At 44.5% G+C, this 15,133-nt stretch overlaps 1 protein-coding gene across 1 annotated transcript in view; it reads left to right on the forward strand.

Annotated features, from left to right (window-relative positions):
- LOC138211820 (intermembrane lipid transfer protein VPS13B-like) overlaps positions 1–15,133 on the forward strand; it is a 322,041-nt gene that overhangs the window by 256,405 nt on the left and 50,503 nt on the right. The window contains 5 exon segments of the mRNA XM_069171937.1: positions 4,763–4,959; positions 6,615–6,796; positions 7,281–7,501; positions 7,607–7,738; positions 13,523–13,684. Coding sequence (XP_069028038.1) covers positions 4,763–4,959; positions 6,615–6,796; positions 7,281–7,501; positions 7,607–7,738; positions 13,523–13,684 — 894 coding nt within the window.

Here is a 15,133-nt window from a genome sequence, read left to right on the forward strand (position 1 = left end):
TAACATTTTATAAAATCAAGATTTCCTGCATTTAAATAGTTGTGGTTTTCCAACTGGTTCCAGTATCTCGAAGGGGGAATTCAGACCTTCTTCCATTACTCAAAGTCAAATTTCTGCCCGGGCTGTTTTTACATACAGTAGAAGGGGAGCGATGTCAGAGTGATGTGGTGGGGGGAGGGGGGGAGAAGCGACAGATCCCTGATGGAGCATCCACAAGTTCCCACCTGTAGAGTGCCTCAGTGATGAAGGGAGAGGAGGGGAGAGGAAGGTGACTCATTCTCACCTTCTCACCGCCGTGTGGTCCAGTTCTCTGAATCATAAGCAGGTGTTCTTATGGCGCTGTTTTCCGTCCCTCTTGTTCGTTTTCCCCTCCTGCCTCTCTGTGGGGCTCCGAAGCCTGAGAAACATGGAGTAAACACAGGGGCTGTGATTCAGCCTGACCCGGCTCAAGGGAGCAGAAGGAGGAGATACAGAGTGTTAAAGTAGGGAGCAAAAACTAAAATAAATTATATTCTCATACCGATGCGAGCTTTTCTCAATATGCAAATGTGTCATCATCCACTCGCTGTTTGAGGAAGCTGCCCAAATTGCTCTGATTCTTTTTTTCAGACAAACAATACACCATCTGGTCCCCTGCTGTTGCTTTCGTGCATGGCACTGTGGGATTGCCTTTCATGTCCCAGCAGGGCTCTGTGCTGCCATCATGGTCCCGCCGGCCTGCAACCGATATCATAAAAGCTCTGTGGCCTGAGATGAACCAGCAACCTTCAGCCATAACCACTCATACAGCTGCTGTTTCAGTCAGTGTTGTTCTAAAGAGAAACACCATCATCAGTCTTACATTCATGACACACCCTTTATTCTCTGGTTAGTTAGAAATATACAACCTTTAGCAGGAGGTATTTCACTGCAGAGCGACACAGTGAACCTGAAAGAGCAAGATGGTACTTCAGCCAAGAAAACTATTATTTTAGTGGGACAGTTCTCAAGCAGACCTGCATTAGTCACAGCTAATGCACTGTAAAAATACAAGACTGTGCATGTGGTTAATTTGATCTGGAGTTTTTACACCTCATCCACCAAAAACTCCCCTTTTAAACATTTGGCACTGCGGAGGAAAAACAACACAAAAAGTGAGCGGGAAGATCTCAGCATGGGCTTATTCCTCGTTTTCCACACTGATTAATGTTAACGGATATTAGCCCACCTGAGACAGCATAGCGGGAGTCATTTTCAGAACAATTTTCATTACATCTCCTGAATAAACATTTGCTCAAGCCGATGTCAATTCAATTTGTCTGCTGGCTGATAAGAGGTAGCTAGCAGTGGAGTTTTTAGACATACAGGCATCAGTGGAATAACAGAAGACCTAATAGCAGTGTTGATATTGTTAATAAAAGTAATGGCAGACACGGCTGTGGATGGAAGCAGCCACAGCCTCACAGTGAGCTGAGGGAGTCTACAGTTGCAGAGACATATTTGAAATTTAGCAGCGATCACACCTGGGTCGCTCATGGAAGTTGACATCATTTTTTTATGGTGTGCATTTGCTTTAGTTTGCCTGCCTTTAGTTAACCTTTAGAGAAAATGGGATTGTTCAAGGAGTCCGAGACAAGTCAGTCCATGCTAAAAAGTAGTTTGTAAAAGTGAGTGACAGGGATGGAAGTCAGATTGCTATACACACAATGCTACCAACACTTCTTGTAAATATTAGTAAACTGTTTTGAATATTTATCTGCATGAACAGTCCTCAACTTTAACTTTGCAGCCATTTGAACCACCTCAAAATAGAACTTTAAGGTGTTCGGGAGCCTTTGAGACGATATTTTGCCTGAAATCTGCCGCCAGGCCGACGTTGCCGAGTGCTTGAGGAAAACACAGATTGGACCCATCGAGCCGAGGGAATGTCGGATATTCAGGGTTCCATGTTGTTTATCAGATAAGGTACACACACAATCAGGCTGCGGAAACTGACACTGCCCAGACTGCATCATGCTCTCCCACACCTGTGTATACACATATGTATACATGCATATTGTCTTTCACATGTACAATTATACATAGTCTTCCTCTTCAGCACGTATACACAATCCATTCGACATATACACAGGTGCCTTCTCCTCCCAAAAGCAAGTGGCAGACGTTCAAAATTGATTTCATTTTTTTCTTTTTCCGTCATCCCTCCGACATATTTTCAATTGGTTATCAATTTCATCTAAACTTTCCGCCAAGGCCGAAGCCACAAGTCAACGGGAACATGACGCACATTCAACCATGCAAATGTACTCCAACATACCATATATGTACCTCATGTATCCATTTGTGAATGTCGTCATATGTATAGAATATCACAGGTGAAAAAAGAGCAATGCGGTTCTGGGAATTCTCAGTGAGATTCAGTGAGTTTCCGCTCCGGTGGCTCAGCGGCGGGGTTGCGGGTGCACAACTCTGTCGGGTACAATTATGAGAAGTTGATTCCAGGAAAACCTGTGTGACATTTCATATATGATGTAAGCTACAATGACCTCATTCATTCCTCTGTTACAGTACAGCCCCACACATGTGAATATACGGACACACACACACACACACACACACACACACACACACACACACACAAACCTGCTGACAGTTCCATGAGTTTGGTGATTGTCCAAGGAGCTCCATACCTCCGGTAAACAAGTGGATTGTCACAGACATGTGCACAGGCAAATGCACTGACACACACACACACACACACACACACACACACACACACACACACACACACGTCTCACTGCCTGGCATTCTTCAGGTGTGCTCCTGAGAGCGCTCTGCCACTGCTGATCCATCAGATGCTGAGTTGTGCAGGTGGTCGAGGGAACCCGAGAACCTGCTTTAGTTCACACAGGAGCACCGCACACATTTATGTTAATTCTGGCACTGTGAGAGGAACGAATGGAGCCCTACCAGTCATCACATCACCGATACTCAGTGTGAGAACACTCACACAACCTGATTGTTATTCAGTGAGAAATGGCTCCAGGACTTCAATGCTAATGGCGTCTCGTAGCGTACATTCGCCGGGTGTTTAGTTATGCTGTGGTCATGCAGGGTTGTTATGGAGATGAGTTGTCGTCTTGCTGCGTAGGTGGTCTGTGGTCAAAAGTGCTGTCATTTTTTCCGACTAGACAAGAAATTAAAGTTGGGTTTTGTCTGAAGTGAGTAAAATTGAAGGTCATAATGCAGTGGCCATAAAACATCACTTGCTCATTGCTTCTCAGGCAGGGATTCCCCATCATGTCTCCAAAGGGTCAGTAAAGCATCAACGTTGGATGATTAGCAGACCACCGCGGATGCTTAATACTTGATGTGTAACTGGGGGATCCACAGAGCTGAAGTTGTACCTGTTGTGCAAAAACAAAGTCTTCCAGTAATCTGTGCAGATGAGTAATCTGCCACAGAGAGAGGGTTGCAGTCATCTGTTTGTTTGGACTGGAACCTTTCGTTTAATTGATGAACAACTGACGAATAAATATCCACCGGTGCTCATACTGTGTGAAGAGGAGATGAAGTGGGCGAAGTAAAAACATCGCCGTTATTTAATGGATCAAAGACGTCAGTTTAGGAAAACAGTATCTGAGGAATTCACTGGGAGAAAAGAACATCTTTCCTCCGACAAAACCATGCATGAGGAGGCTGCTGGTGAATAATCAGATGCAGTCAACTGCAGAAAGAGTTAGTGTTGCAGTTCAAATCTGTCAGTAGTTGCAGAGCTCAGTGTGACATCATAAGGAAACCCAGAGGGTTTATATCAGGTCTTGGGGTCCTCATGAAGTCATGGGGAGAGAGATTTCCTCACTGCCCCTCTGAACTGTCAACTGTCGCCGATCATTCCAGTTTGTGTTTAGTAGTTGTCAGCTGGCTGTCTGGGAAAAAGGAAGGACGGAAGAATGATGATAGAAACGCCTGATCAAGTGATCACATGGTACAGTCATGGTACCATGAAGGCTCAACCTGACGCTCCAGATGGTTTGTTACACAGAACCATCTGAGAAGTCCTTGGAAGCTGTTGGAAAAGAGAGCAGGACTTTACAAAGAATACTTGGCAGGTGATTGGATGAACCATCTTTCTTTCACTGTTATCGCAGGCCGACTTCAACCAATCAGATCATTGTTGTCTGCCAACAAGCAGTCACATCTAAACATAACTCTGATCAGGTCTTCATGGGATGTTGTGTTCCAAACCAAAGCTAGTTCATGAACAAACGCGGATCAAATGAATTTTGTGATGTCATAATCTTATTATCTCACAGATCCAGTTGCCTCAAAGTCTAAATGAATGCTGTAATTTAGTCTTTACTGATTAGTGAACAAAGGTGTGAACTAGTTCTCACTGAGCCTTGATGAGCACGTTTGTTTGATCTGCAGCAGTGAGTGTCTACCTGTACAAGAACACACCTACCACACCTTTGTGTTTGTAGTTCCAGGATGAAGTGTTATCCAGTTTAACACTGTCCATTACTTCTACAATGTTTGCACAGAAAATGATCAAATATTTGTATTTGTAAATTTGTTGTATTATTTGTTTTTTACTTTATTCGTAAATAGTCCTGAGAGTGCAAAGAGGCATTTTATGTTAATTAAAAAGGAAATTAGCACAGAGGAAAAAGAGACTTCCTGATGTGATGTTGTTAGTCTTCAGATGAACAGTGAGTATGTATAAAAACCTGCATAAATTACATATTTGAGGGTTACATGTGTATTCTGTCTTTGCTCTCAGGTACCGTGCAGTCTGGAGTACTGGGATGAGCTCCAGCAGGCCTTTGTTCCGTACCGGGAGTTCAGTCTGTCAGAAAGCTGCGCCTGCCAGCTGCAGCTGCCCAGCCTCAACCTCACCAACCAGCAGAAGGAGCTGGTGGCCTCAGACCTGTGGAGGATCGTCCTCAACAACAACGGAGAGGGAGGAGATGAACAGAGGTGAGGGAAACTTCTCTCCACCTTCCAGGGGTGTACGTGTGTGTCTGTTCTCCCAAGCTTGTTTGTGTGATTGTGTGTTTCTGCAGGTATGTGTGGACCCTGTAGACGATGTGCTGTCCTGTGTGAGGGAAAGCAGAGAGGGAGAGAGCGCGCCCGGCCGCTCAGCACAAAGAGCTAGAATGTGTCCCTCGCCCCACATCTGGTGTGCAGGAGCAGGGAGCGGGCTTGGAAGGCGTTCAGATCGGCCTAATGAGATTTCCCAGCACACCAAGTGCCTGTCAGGGCCCATCCGGATTCCTTCCTGCTTACCTTGAGTGTATCTAATCGAGGGGAAGCTCACGGGAAGCAAGAGGAGTCAAGCCCCCTTTGGGTTGGCCCATAAGTTCTTAGGCCTGGCCTGGCCTGGGTTGGGCAGGGTTGAGGAGGGGACCGGGTTGGCCCGGGTTGGACCGGGTTGGACCGGGCATAACAAACACTGTAACACCTCACAGAGCGTGTTTCACTTCCCTCTTCTCGCTGCCACTGCTTCCTCTCTTTATCTCTCTCATGTCTCATGCAGCACTCAGTCACATCTTCGGGGCTTCACCCGTTTCTTCTCCTTCCTCCCTCATCTTAATTTACTCTCTTTTTTCTCTTTCTCTCCCCCTTTTTTACTTCCTTTTGGGATTTAGGGAACTTTTAGTGGAAGAGAATTGCCAAGCCCACATTCTGTGTGGCTTAGAGAGCCAGCAGAGAGGGAGGAATAAAAAAACATGTAAGCGTAGAAACAGAGGAAAAAAAACTCCTGAGGACCAGATACAGTGTAAAGCAAAATATACATCTGCATTTCATTACAATCATACTCCAAACACTACATTTCCTTTATGTTTAAATTATTTGTCGTTTTTGATCAAAATTGATTCCCCTTTCCGTACTCGCTCGTTTCATCTGCCTTACTTTAGTTTCCACCAGAAAAATAACTCGGCTGCCCTGCCAACTGGAAGTAATGAAAATTGTCAACATATGATGCTTATCTTTTTAAAGAGCGCTCTGCTGCACCAGCATTTTTCAGGTTTTGAGCGTTTCCTGATGGAGTTTTTATGGTGGATCATGGTAGCAGCAAATTACAGAGCAAATGGTCATTCACTTCAATTACCTTCCATTCAACATCATCAACCATGACATGCAATTAATGTCCACGGAGGGGCTCTCCTGAAGGCCGCGGGCGTCATAATGGGCCGAACCGCCTCGGACAGCGAAGAGGCCTTTTCACGTCGTTGTCTCTTCTTGTTGCTTTCTCTCTGAATAACTGTAGAGGTTCACTCACTGTAGATTTCTGAAGACGATGTCACACAATTTGTAACTTTCAGGGCAACAGACAAAAGCACTTAAATAGGAATCATACTAATTGCTTTGCCCATTATTCCACAGCTGGGTTTATGCTTTTGATAATATAAAACTAAAAAGTTTAATCAAAATTCACTAACGGTTTCTCTTAAAACTCTCAAGTGCTGGCTCACATTTCGTCATATGATAGAAATGTTTCTCCAATATTATTTCCATATGAAATAATATCATCTTCAGAGGGAGCCTGCTGTTTATATTTTTCTTTATTTCTTTGCACTTTTAGTTTGTTAATATGGTCGGCTGTCTTCTGTTTCTCCTCTTTCCTCCAGTTCGGACAGCGATTGTGGGTCCCAGCTGCCCTGCGATCAGCTGGTCTCTCCCGTGGCGCTGGCGGCCTGCACCCGAGTCGACTCCTGCTTTGCACCCTGGTTTGTCGCCTCCCTCGGTGTGTCACTGCAACTAGCACAGCTGGAAGTTCATCTCTGCCACCACCTAGAACAGCTGGGTACAGGTGAGGCACAGAATAAAAGAAGTTTTAGGAGTATTAGGTTTATTAAGAGGGAATGCTTGGTGCTAGAAAGTGACTTAAAATTTAGTTTTTTCATTTGATTAGTTTGGAAGAAAAAAAACAACTTCTGCCTTGTTTTCCTTATGTTTTGGTAGGTTGTGGTAGCGGTAAATTACACAGCAATTTCACTTTAATTAATTCAAATTCAGTCATCATCAGCCTTATAATAAGTTTGTTCTAAAAAACATTAATAATAGTTTCTAATAGTCTTCTGTTTGATATTTGATTACCTGAGGCCACCTTTAAAACGCAGCTGTTCACACATGCATTAGTTTTTGTGTTCAAAACACCCTTCCAGATGGCAGTTATTCCTTTTTATTACAATAATGGAGTGTCTGTGGCCGTTTGACCATCAGTTGTGAATTTCTGAACAGTTGTGAACTGTTTTAAAATGTTTTGAAGTAAAAGTGACGTCTCCCTTCTCCAGTTCCTTCTCGGCAACTTCATCCCTTCCTGCCAGACAGGAAGTTACCTCAGGAGCAGGAGTTCATGGTGATTGGTGCGCGGGAGCCACGAGTCTTCTTGCGCCAATGGAGCAATGGGCCGCGTCGCTGTCAGGAGTTCAGCTTCTCCACCCAGCTCGACTGCAAGCTGCTGGAGTACCGAAACCTAACACACCTTCGGCTTCTCCAGTCTTGTGTGCTACAGGTAGAGCTCAGCTAGTCTGCACTTCTGATGACTTTCCAAATAATGTCATTAATCAGGAAATGTGAAGAAAGGTTCATTTAGAATTGGATTTGATGTTTGTTTCAGGGCCAGGCTGCAGCCACCTGCTGCGCCCAGAACTCCTCTTTGGATGTGAGCGTGTTCGTGGATCCGGTGTTCCTCAATATCAGCCAGTATGCCATCCACACTGTGGACACAGCTCTGCAAAGCTGGCAACAGGTGACAGGAAGTTTACACTGTTAACACTGCAACACGCTTCATATCTCACCACAGATGTTTTAGATATAGTCCAAAGACTGCAATTAAAAACTGAAGACATCAACCGCACTTTTAATGATAGATTATTTATATTGTTTGTGGTACTTTTGAGTAATGTGGCATGTTAGGGGTCCTGAAGGCTTTTAACTTCCAGGTAATGTCAGCAGTAAAATGTTTGATTTCTTACATTAAATGTGTAACGGCCTCCTCCGGGAAACTTCCCACCGCTGCAGGAAAGACTGTATTTGATGTGACCAAAGTTTCAGTGATACGGTCACTCAGGCTGCAAAGTACTAGAGGATGATTTGTTCACTTGTAAATTTAAATAGTAGGGTGCATTCAGACATTTAAGGTAAGAAGGGATTTTCCCAGATGTTTCATCTCTAACACTTGTACACTGCTATATTACTTGACGCCAGGGGCTCGTCAATCTGTGGAGGAAATCCTTAGAAAATGTCGGTACATTTAGAGAGTATGCTGAAAGAGTGCCTTTTGCCCCAGATGGAGTATCAGCTAAACAAACTAACAACAAAGTGGATTTCATGAGAACGGTTTTGGCTGCAGGCCAGTGGTACTAAAATGTGCAGGCTGGAACTGCCTTTGTGTTTGGTGTAAACTCTGACTAAGAGGATACCGTGTGTCTGTTCTTGGGCTTCTAGTGCTATGGTCCTCGTCATCTCTCAGTTCCCAGCTCTCAGCACTGCCTCTGGTAGCCAGGATATTTGTGTGTGAAGTGATGCCCATGAAAACATGGTAAAACTTGAGTGGTGACACCTGCCAAGACTTCATCTGGCCCTCGTCCTCCACCCACTTGTCTGTTCTACACACACACACACACTCACACACACACACACACACACACACACACACACACACACACACACACACACACACACACACACACACTCACACACACTCACACTGGCCTCTCTGGCTTTGTATGCCCTATCATGGCTCTGCTCAGCTCAGCTGTGCTGACTCATATACTGGCCTCTGGAGACATGAGGTACTCTCATGGTTTTACATGCATGCAGAAACTCCCTGCCAGGTGAAAGAAATAATAGCTGATGTTTTTCAGGAACAGCTGTGCTCTTTTACCTGTGGAAAATAAAATTAAACAAGCTGTATAGAAAATATTTTATGAAATGATTGTTCTGGCTAGCAGTTTAATACCTTTGTTTTCACTCAGTGGCATCACTGACTCATCAAAAGGCTGCGCCGGATGATTGGTCGTTTTTGACCCTTGGCTTCATCATTGCATCATTTAGCACAAGCTAGTCAATGTTCCCTATTTCTGCTGGTTATTTTATCCATAAATAAGACTTCAGAGCATCGGTGGTGTTATAACGAAGGCTGATATTGCAGCTCTACCGGAGTGTTTTGGACATGTTGGTATCCATGGTGGGCTTTACCCAACATGCCAAGCATGATTACTTGGGTTGTTAGTTGGTTGTGTGCTCTCAGGCGCACCTCTTTTGATAATCACTGACTGATGTGTTTGGCTTTTTGAACGCTATCTTGGCTCGCTGACTTAAAACCCCAAACAGAGACATACAGTGCGTACTCTCACACACATGCTGGCGCTCGCGACTGACATTCTCACACACAAACACAATCCGAGTGAGCGCCACATTCAATGGTATGGGACTGATTCCTAAAGTGATTAAGCCTGCTCTATTGTCTTGATTGGTCTAAACAGCAGCAGCCTTGTAACTTGTACAGAACCTTTTAACTACCTCCAGCCTTCACCACTTTGCTGAACACAAGGGAAAAACACTCAATAATTATAAGGCAAATGTGCTGCATGTGGCTATGGTAGTTGTGGAGTCAGGGGTAGAGAGAGGTCAAGTACAAAAGGCAGATTCTTTAGAAAATGCTCGTCCACTTCAGAGGAAGCGAACACTTCGATCCTGGAACGTTGTTTCCCTTTTTGAGGTTTGGACTGAAACTAAATCTTGAACGTGGTGAGAAAACCTTGTGTGGGCGCAATTAGGCACAAACTTTCTGGTGGCAGGGCACAATGGAGGAATGGATGTAAAGCTAATATATCTTTGATCTGATAGCAGCTTACATTCCAGACACAGTCATGCACACATTGTCCATACATAGAAAAACCTGATCCCAGTGTAAAACCTAATCAGAAGTAGTCGGAAATGTTAACAGGTCCCGTCCTTCCGCAACAGAAGGATGTATCTAACATGTGTAATTGTCTCAGTGATTTTCATGTTTCCTGGTGTCAAGGCTGGCAGGCAGGCGTGTTGTGATGTGGCCTGCAGGGTCAGCATTGAAACGGCGAGAAGATTCTTCAACTACCACACAACCGAAACCTCACAAACCAGCCACGGTCATAAGAGACCACCGCAACCAGAACAGCTGGAGCACTTCCAGATGCTTTGCAATAAACAGGAATAAAAGATGCTTCTTGGTGCAGTATATGGTTGTAATTTACACTCATGTAGCAGTAGACAGTAATAATACACACTTCTCGTCAGGGTGAGTGGACTGCTCTCGTTTCTATAGTAACATCACTAAGACCTTTGCACACGGGCCTGATAGCTTCTTTCTAATAGTGACATGAATGTATATTCTGTCTATTCCAACACGCAGCATGTCCCCAAAGAAAGCAGAATCACTTCCTCCTCCTCCTCCCCACCTCCTCCGCCGCACCTTCCTTCAGCTCCGTCCTTCAGTTGAGGTTTGATATGAAAGAGATGAAATAGTATCAAATTCAAGGTACTTTACATTTTTTAGGTTTCTCGCCACTAAAGATGACGGAAATAATTTTGTTTTTTTTAATAACCTTCCTTTTATTTCTTCCTCTTTTGCCTCTTTTCCTTGCACTCAATCGCCCCATATGGCCCCAACCTCAACCCCCCCACCACTAACCTCAGGCCCCTCGCCTCCATGTTCATTTCTCAGTCCCCGGCCCCACTCTCAAACTTTGCCCCCCCCCCAGCCCCTAAACCCAGGGAAGTGGCTTTGGTGGCAAACCACACAAAAGCCCAGTAGTATTTACACACTGTGCTTTCTCACAGAGCGTTCACAGGCTGTAACATGTGCAACAGAGACAACAGTTATTTCTTTTCTCTCGTTCTTCCCATATTTGAAGGATTCTGTGCTTTATTTGGCAACCGGAAACAAACTGATATGGAGATCGTGTTCCTGGTTGTAGCAGATGTGTGAGGAATATATTGGTGTTTGCAGATCTGATTCACGTTTCATTATGTTCCTTTTACAGGTCTGACTATCACCTCCACGGTGTCTTGTTCTCTGTGTATTTCTCTTAAGTGGGTCTCATTGTTTACAATCTGTTTTCCAGACATTTTACTGTACCTTGTCCTTTGTGTGTGTGTGTGTGTGTGTGTGTGTGTGTGTGTGTGTGTGTGTGTGTGTGTGTGTGTGCGTGCGTGTGTGTGTGTCATTCTGCCGTGCAGATCTGGGTTAAACCCTGAAAAGTGAAGTAATTGTATCTGGGTGGATTAGAGAAATGGAGACTTTGATGCCCAGTAGAACAGAGTCTGAAGCAGAAGTTGTCATCCTGTGCTCTTTAACAAGATGTATGTGTTGACTGTGTAAATATCTTTGTCTTAATATTTGTCTACTTAAAAACCCCAGATAGACAGAGAGTGATTATGATTACCGGAGGAAGCTTTTCTCATGTGTATATCGCGTTGCCTCGTGAATCGGAGCAGAAAGACGATACCATCAAAGAGTGGGCTTAGCGATGGCATCTTAAGATGGCAGCAGGAAGTTTGTAAATCGCAGTGTCAGATTCGAAAGGGAGCACAGATAGTGTTCCACTATAAAACTGGAAATGGATTTCAACCCACTGCTGCAGCTGTCCCATCTATATTTTGCTCTCCCTACCTCTCTCACACACACCATCATCAAGTGTTCTTTTAATGGTGTAAACTTTCCCATCCGTTTTCAATAGCATCAACAACCCCAGGACCCTGAACGTGCTTGGCAGTCAAACTCTGAGCTTTTACTGCCAGCCTCTTTTAACCATCAACCATCACCCACCCTACACCCCCTAACCCCCCCTCCCCTCCCCTCCTCCTCTTCCTCACCCCCCTGCCATTTAAACGTATACAGCAGGCTGGGGTTCCTCTTTGTTGGACTAGTTGAGTAGTTATTGAGAAGCTGTCTGAACTACAGTCATGTGCGTCAAGAGTCAAGGAGGGGTGTGCAGCAGAGATCCTATCAGGGCCTGAGAGCCTTTGGAAGGAGCTCAAGTAAAATCTACGCTTGCACCCATGCACTCACGATTAAGCTCACATGCACACTATGTGCTGTTTTGAAATGGTGTACTTGCATTCCTGAATGCAGGAGATTTGACACACTCCACTCTCCCTCTGTTAAACAAGTGTTTTCAATAGCACGCCAGTGAGCTCTCCTCTCTTGCATGCAAGGTGACGTATGAGTGGACAGCATCCCTGTATGACTCGCATGACTTTCTGTGAGGCTTTCGTATTGACCCAATGCTGTAGGTGGGCCAGGCTCCACCATATTGTTTTCTCCTAACAACCACAATATATTGGTGACGCTTGCTAACAGGAATGCCTACTTAGTGGCCCACTTTGTTCCAAGAATTGAGAACATGTTAGGAAAAACCATGCACACAGAGTTGCCATTTGAAAGGAGTTGACATATCAAAGCCTGTTTATCCCCTCAACATTCAGCTGCTCAGAAAAAGATGTGAATAAGCAGAGGGTTCGTTAAAAAGACAAGCCTCCTGGAGGTTTTATGTGGGGCCGGGGGAGCAGATTTGGCTCCAAAGTCCAGTCTGAGTTGGACCTGCCTGAATAGCTGTCCGGGCTGTGATACTGTATGATCCACTCCCTGTTGAGGTTGTGTTGCTCCCACAGATAACATCACTCATATCCTTCTCATACTGGTTGACAGCTGCACCACCAACATCTGCATCTTTCAGACTGAGAATCCGTTTGTTGCTGCCACCTGTTTATGTGCTTACACACATACACACACACACACACACACACACACACACACACATGTACTGCACATTATACACCCAACATAAACGATGATGAAAATACTTTACTGTCAGACGAGTCTGAAATTGTTCTTACTTCACAGCAGCTCTATTCACAGTGTCACAAGGAACTAAAGAAGTAGGACAGTTGAAAAAGATACACCCATTTAAAAAGTCTTATTCAGGTCCTGTCAACACACATTAATCTGCCCATATTTAATTTTATTATTAACTGATACACAAAAGAGAGCTTCAGTCTCATGAACCCTGTGTTTGATGGTAACAGTTTATATTCACTGCTCAGATATAATGTTATTTGCCAGCTTAAATGTTTGTTGTCGTTTCATAGAGTTTCTTGTGGGGTTGGTGTCCGATCTTTGAGCAGATTCTTATTTGGTGGAACAGGTTTGCCTGTGAAGTCACAGATAAACACTTTTACCATATGGGATAACAAATACTGAGGAACACTCATGATCACAGAGGTAAAAAAAAAAAAAACAGCAGAAGAATTTGTCTTATTGCCCCAAAAGACTCAAGGCAGAGGAGAATTATTTTTTTTGCTGTACTTTTGCAGACAAATTCAGTACAATCTTTCCAGAAAAAAAGCAGGTGACCTATTACATAAAAACACACAACGTTTTTATTCCTTTATTCACAAACGTTCTGTTTTCTGTCACCCCTGTTCCTTCTTCTTCATCCCTTCACCCATCCCTCCTACCTCTTCCCCCCACCTCCATGTTTCCTATCAGAATGGGAACCCAAAAGCTGAGGAGCTGCTCTACAGCCACTACGTGATCTGCAATGACACGCATGAGACTCTGCGCTTCGGACAGGTGGACACCGATGAGAACGTGCTGCTGGCCAGCCTCCACAGCCACCAGTACAGCTGGAGATCCCACAAGTCCCCTCAGGTAGCACACACACACACACACACACACACACACACACACACACAGAAGGGCTGGGAGATATCTGATGGCTCACACACTTGTGGTTTTGTTTGATTTGAACAGAAACAACAACTTCAGGACAACCATGTCCATGACATCCTGGAAGACCCGAACACATCATTAGGATATGCACATGGAACACACACACAAACATACACACTTGTAAATAGAATAAAGTGTTATTACACACAGATGGTGCTGACATGCGCTGGAACACACACACTGTGGACCGTATAGAAGTGGAGACAAGTACTGCATATGTGGAAAAAGAGAGGTTTACACACAAAGTACTACTGAGCATACCCAGTGTGTCCACAGGCTCACAGAGGTACACACACACACACACACACACACACACACACACACACACACACACACCCCGTCATCAGCGCGCTGCCACTATCTGTGTGTTTCTGTCAGTGTTCTCAGACGGTGCCATGACAGCATTGTTAAAGAAGATTGATTATATTTAACCCTTCGTGGTTTTGAGGTTGAGTGGAGGGTGGGCTGGCGATCTGTGGCATGTGTGTGTGTTTGGTGCGCACATGTTTCAAGACCCCCATGTGTTCCACAGCGAGTGTGAGAAAGTCAAGCTTGAGAAAAGACATGGCCATAATTGCTTGCAGTAAGTCAGTAAGTCAAGTTGTATTAATCATCGACCATGGTTAATCTGTGCTCTTACCTCACTCTCACTTACACACACACACACACACACGCACGCACGCACGCACGCACGCACGCACACGCACACACACACACACACACGCGCACACACACACACTTTGTGAGTGGCAATCTGGCATATCGGCATAGTGAACACCACATCTCATTTGAGCAGTGAGTCAAAATGACCTCTGTATTGTCGAAGATATTTTGGATGAAAGATGGACCAAGTGGGCCAAATATCATCATAGATGAGGAATGTGATTCCAGGATGGTTCTGTCATGTGTTATTCCATCATGTGTTTGTGGTATATGAAATATGTGTTCTCGAGATGAACATGATTTGTGAAACTAGATAAATAAAAAATAGTCCAACTTTGCCAAAAACTCTCTTCTAACTTTGAGCTTGATGATAAAAAGCCTGCCAATGTGTCCGCCTCAGCAAATTGTAGCAAACACTCCTAATTGCATTTTGGGGTTATAAAAATAGTGACACTGATAAGAGAAAGGGTTGTGTTTCTTTAATGCTTACTTGGTCCTGCGAGTGTGTTTTTGTAGCTCTTACAAATCCGTTTCATAAGTGGTCGTGCTGTTTTGCTTGAGTCCCATGATGCCGTGGAGTGTCTCAAACAATGCCGATCATCACAAGCCGTCATTCTTCACACCTCCCCACTCGTTCCTCTTTCTACCTGTAGGCACTCATTCACTGCAGCCCCCCAACCTGCTGCCTGTTTACCAGTCGCATTT

Source organism: Embiotoca jacksoni, unplaced genomic scaffold, assembly GCF_022577435.1.
Source record: "Embiotoca jacksoni isolate LCO1_2020_lvr unplaced genomic scaffold, fEmbJac1.0.p SCAF_50, whole genome shotgun sequence".
Lineage (NCBI taxonomy): Eukaryota > Metazoa > Chordata > Actinopteri > Embiotocidae > Embiotoca > Embiotoca jacksoni.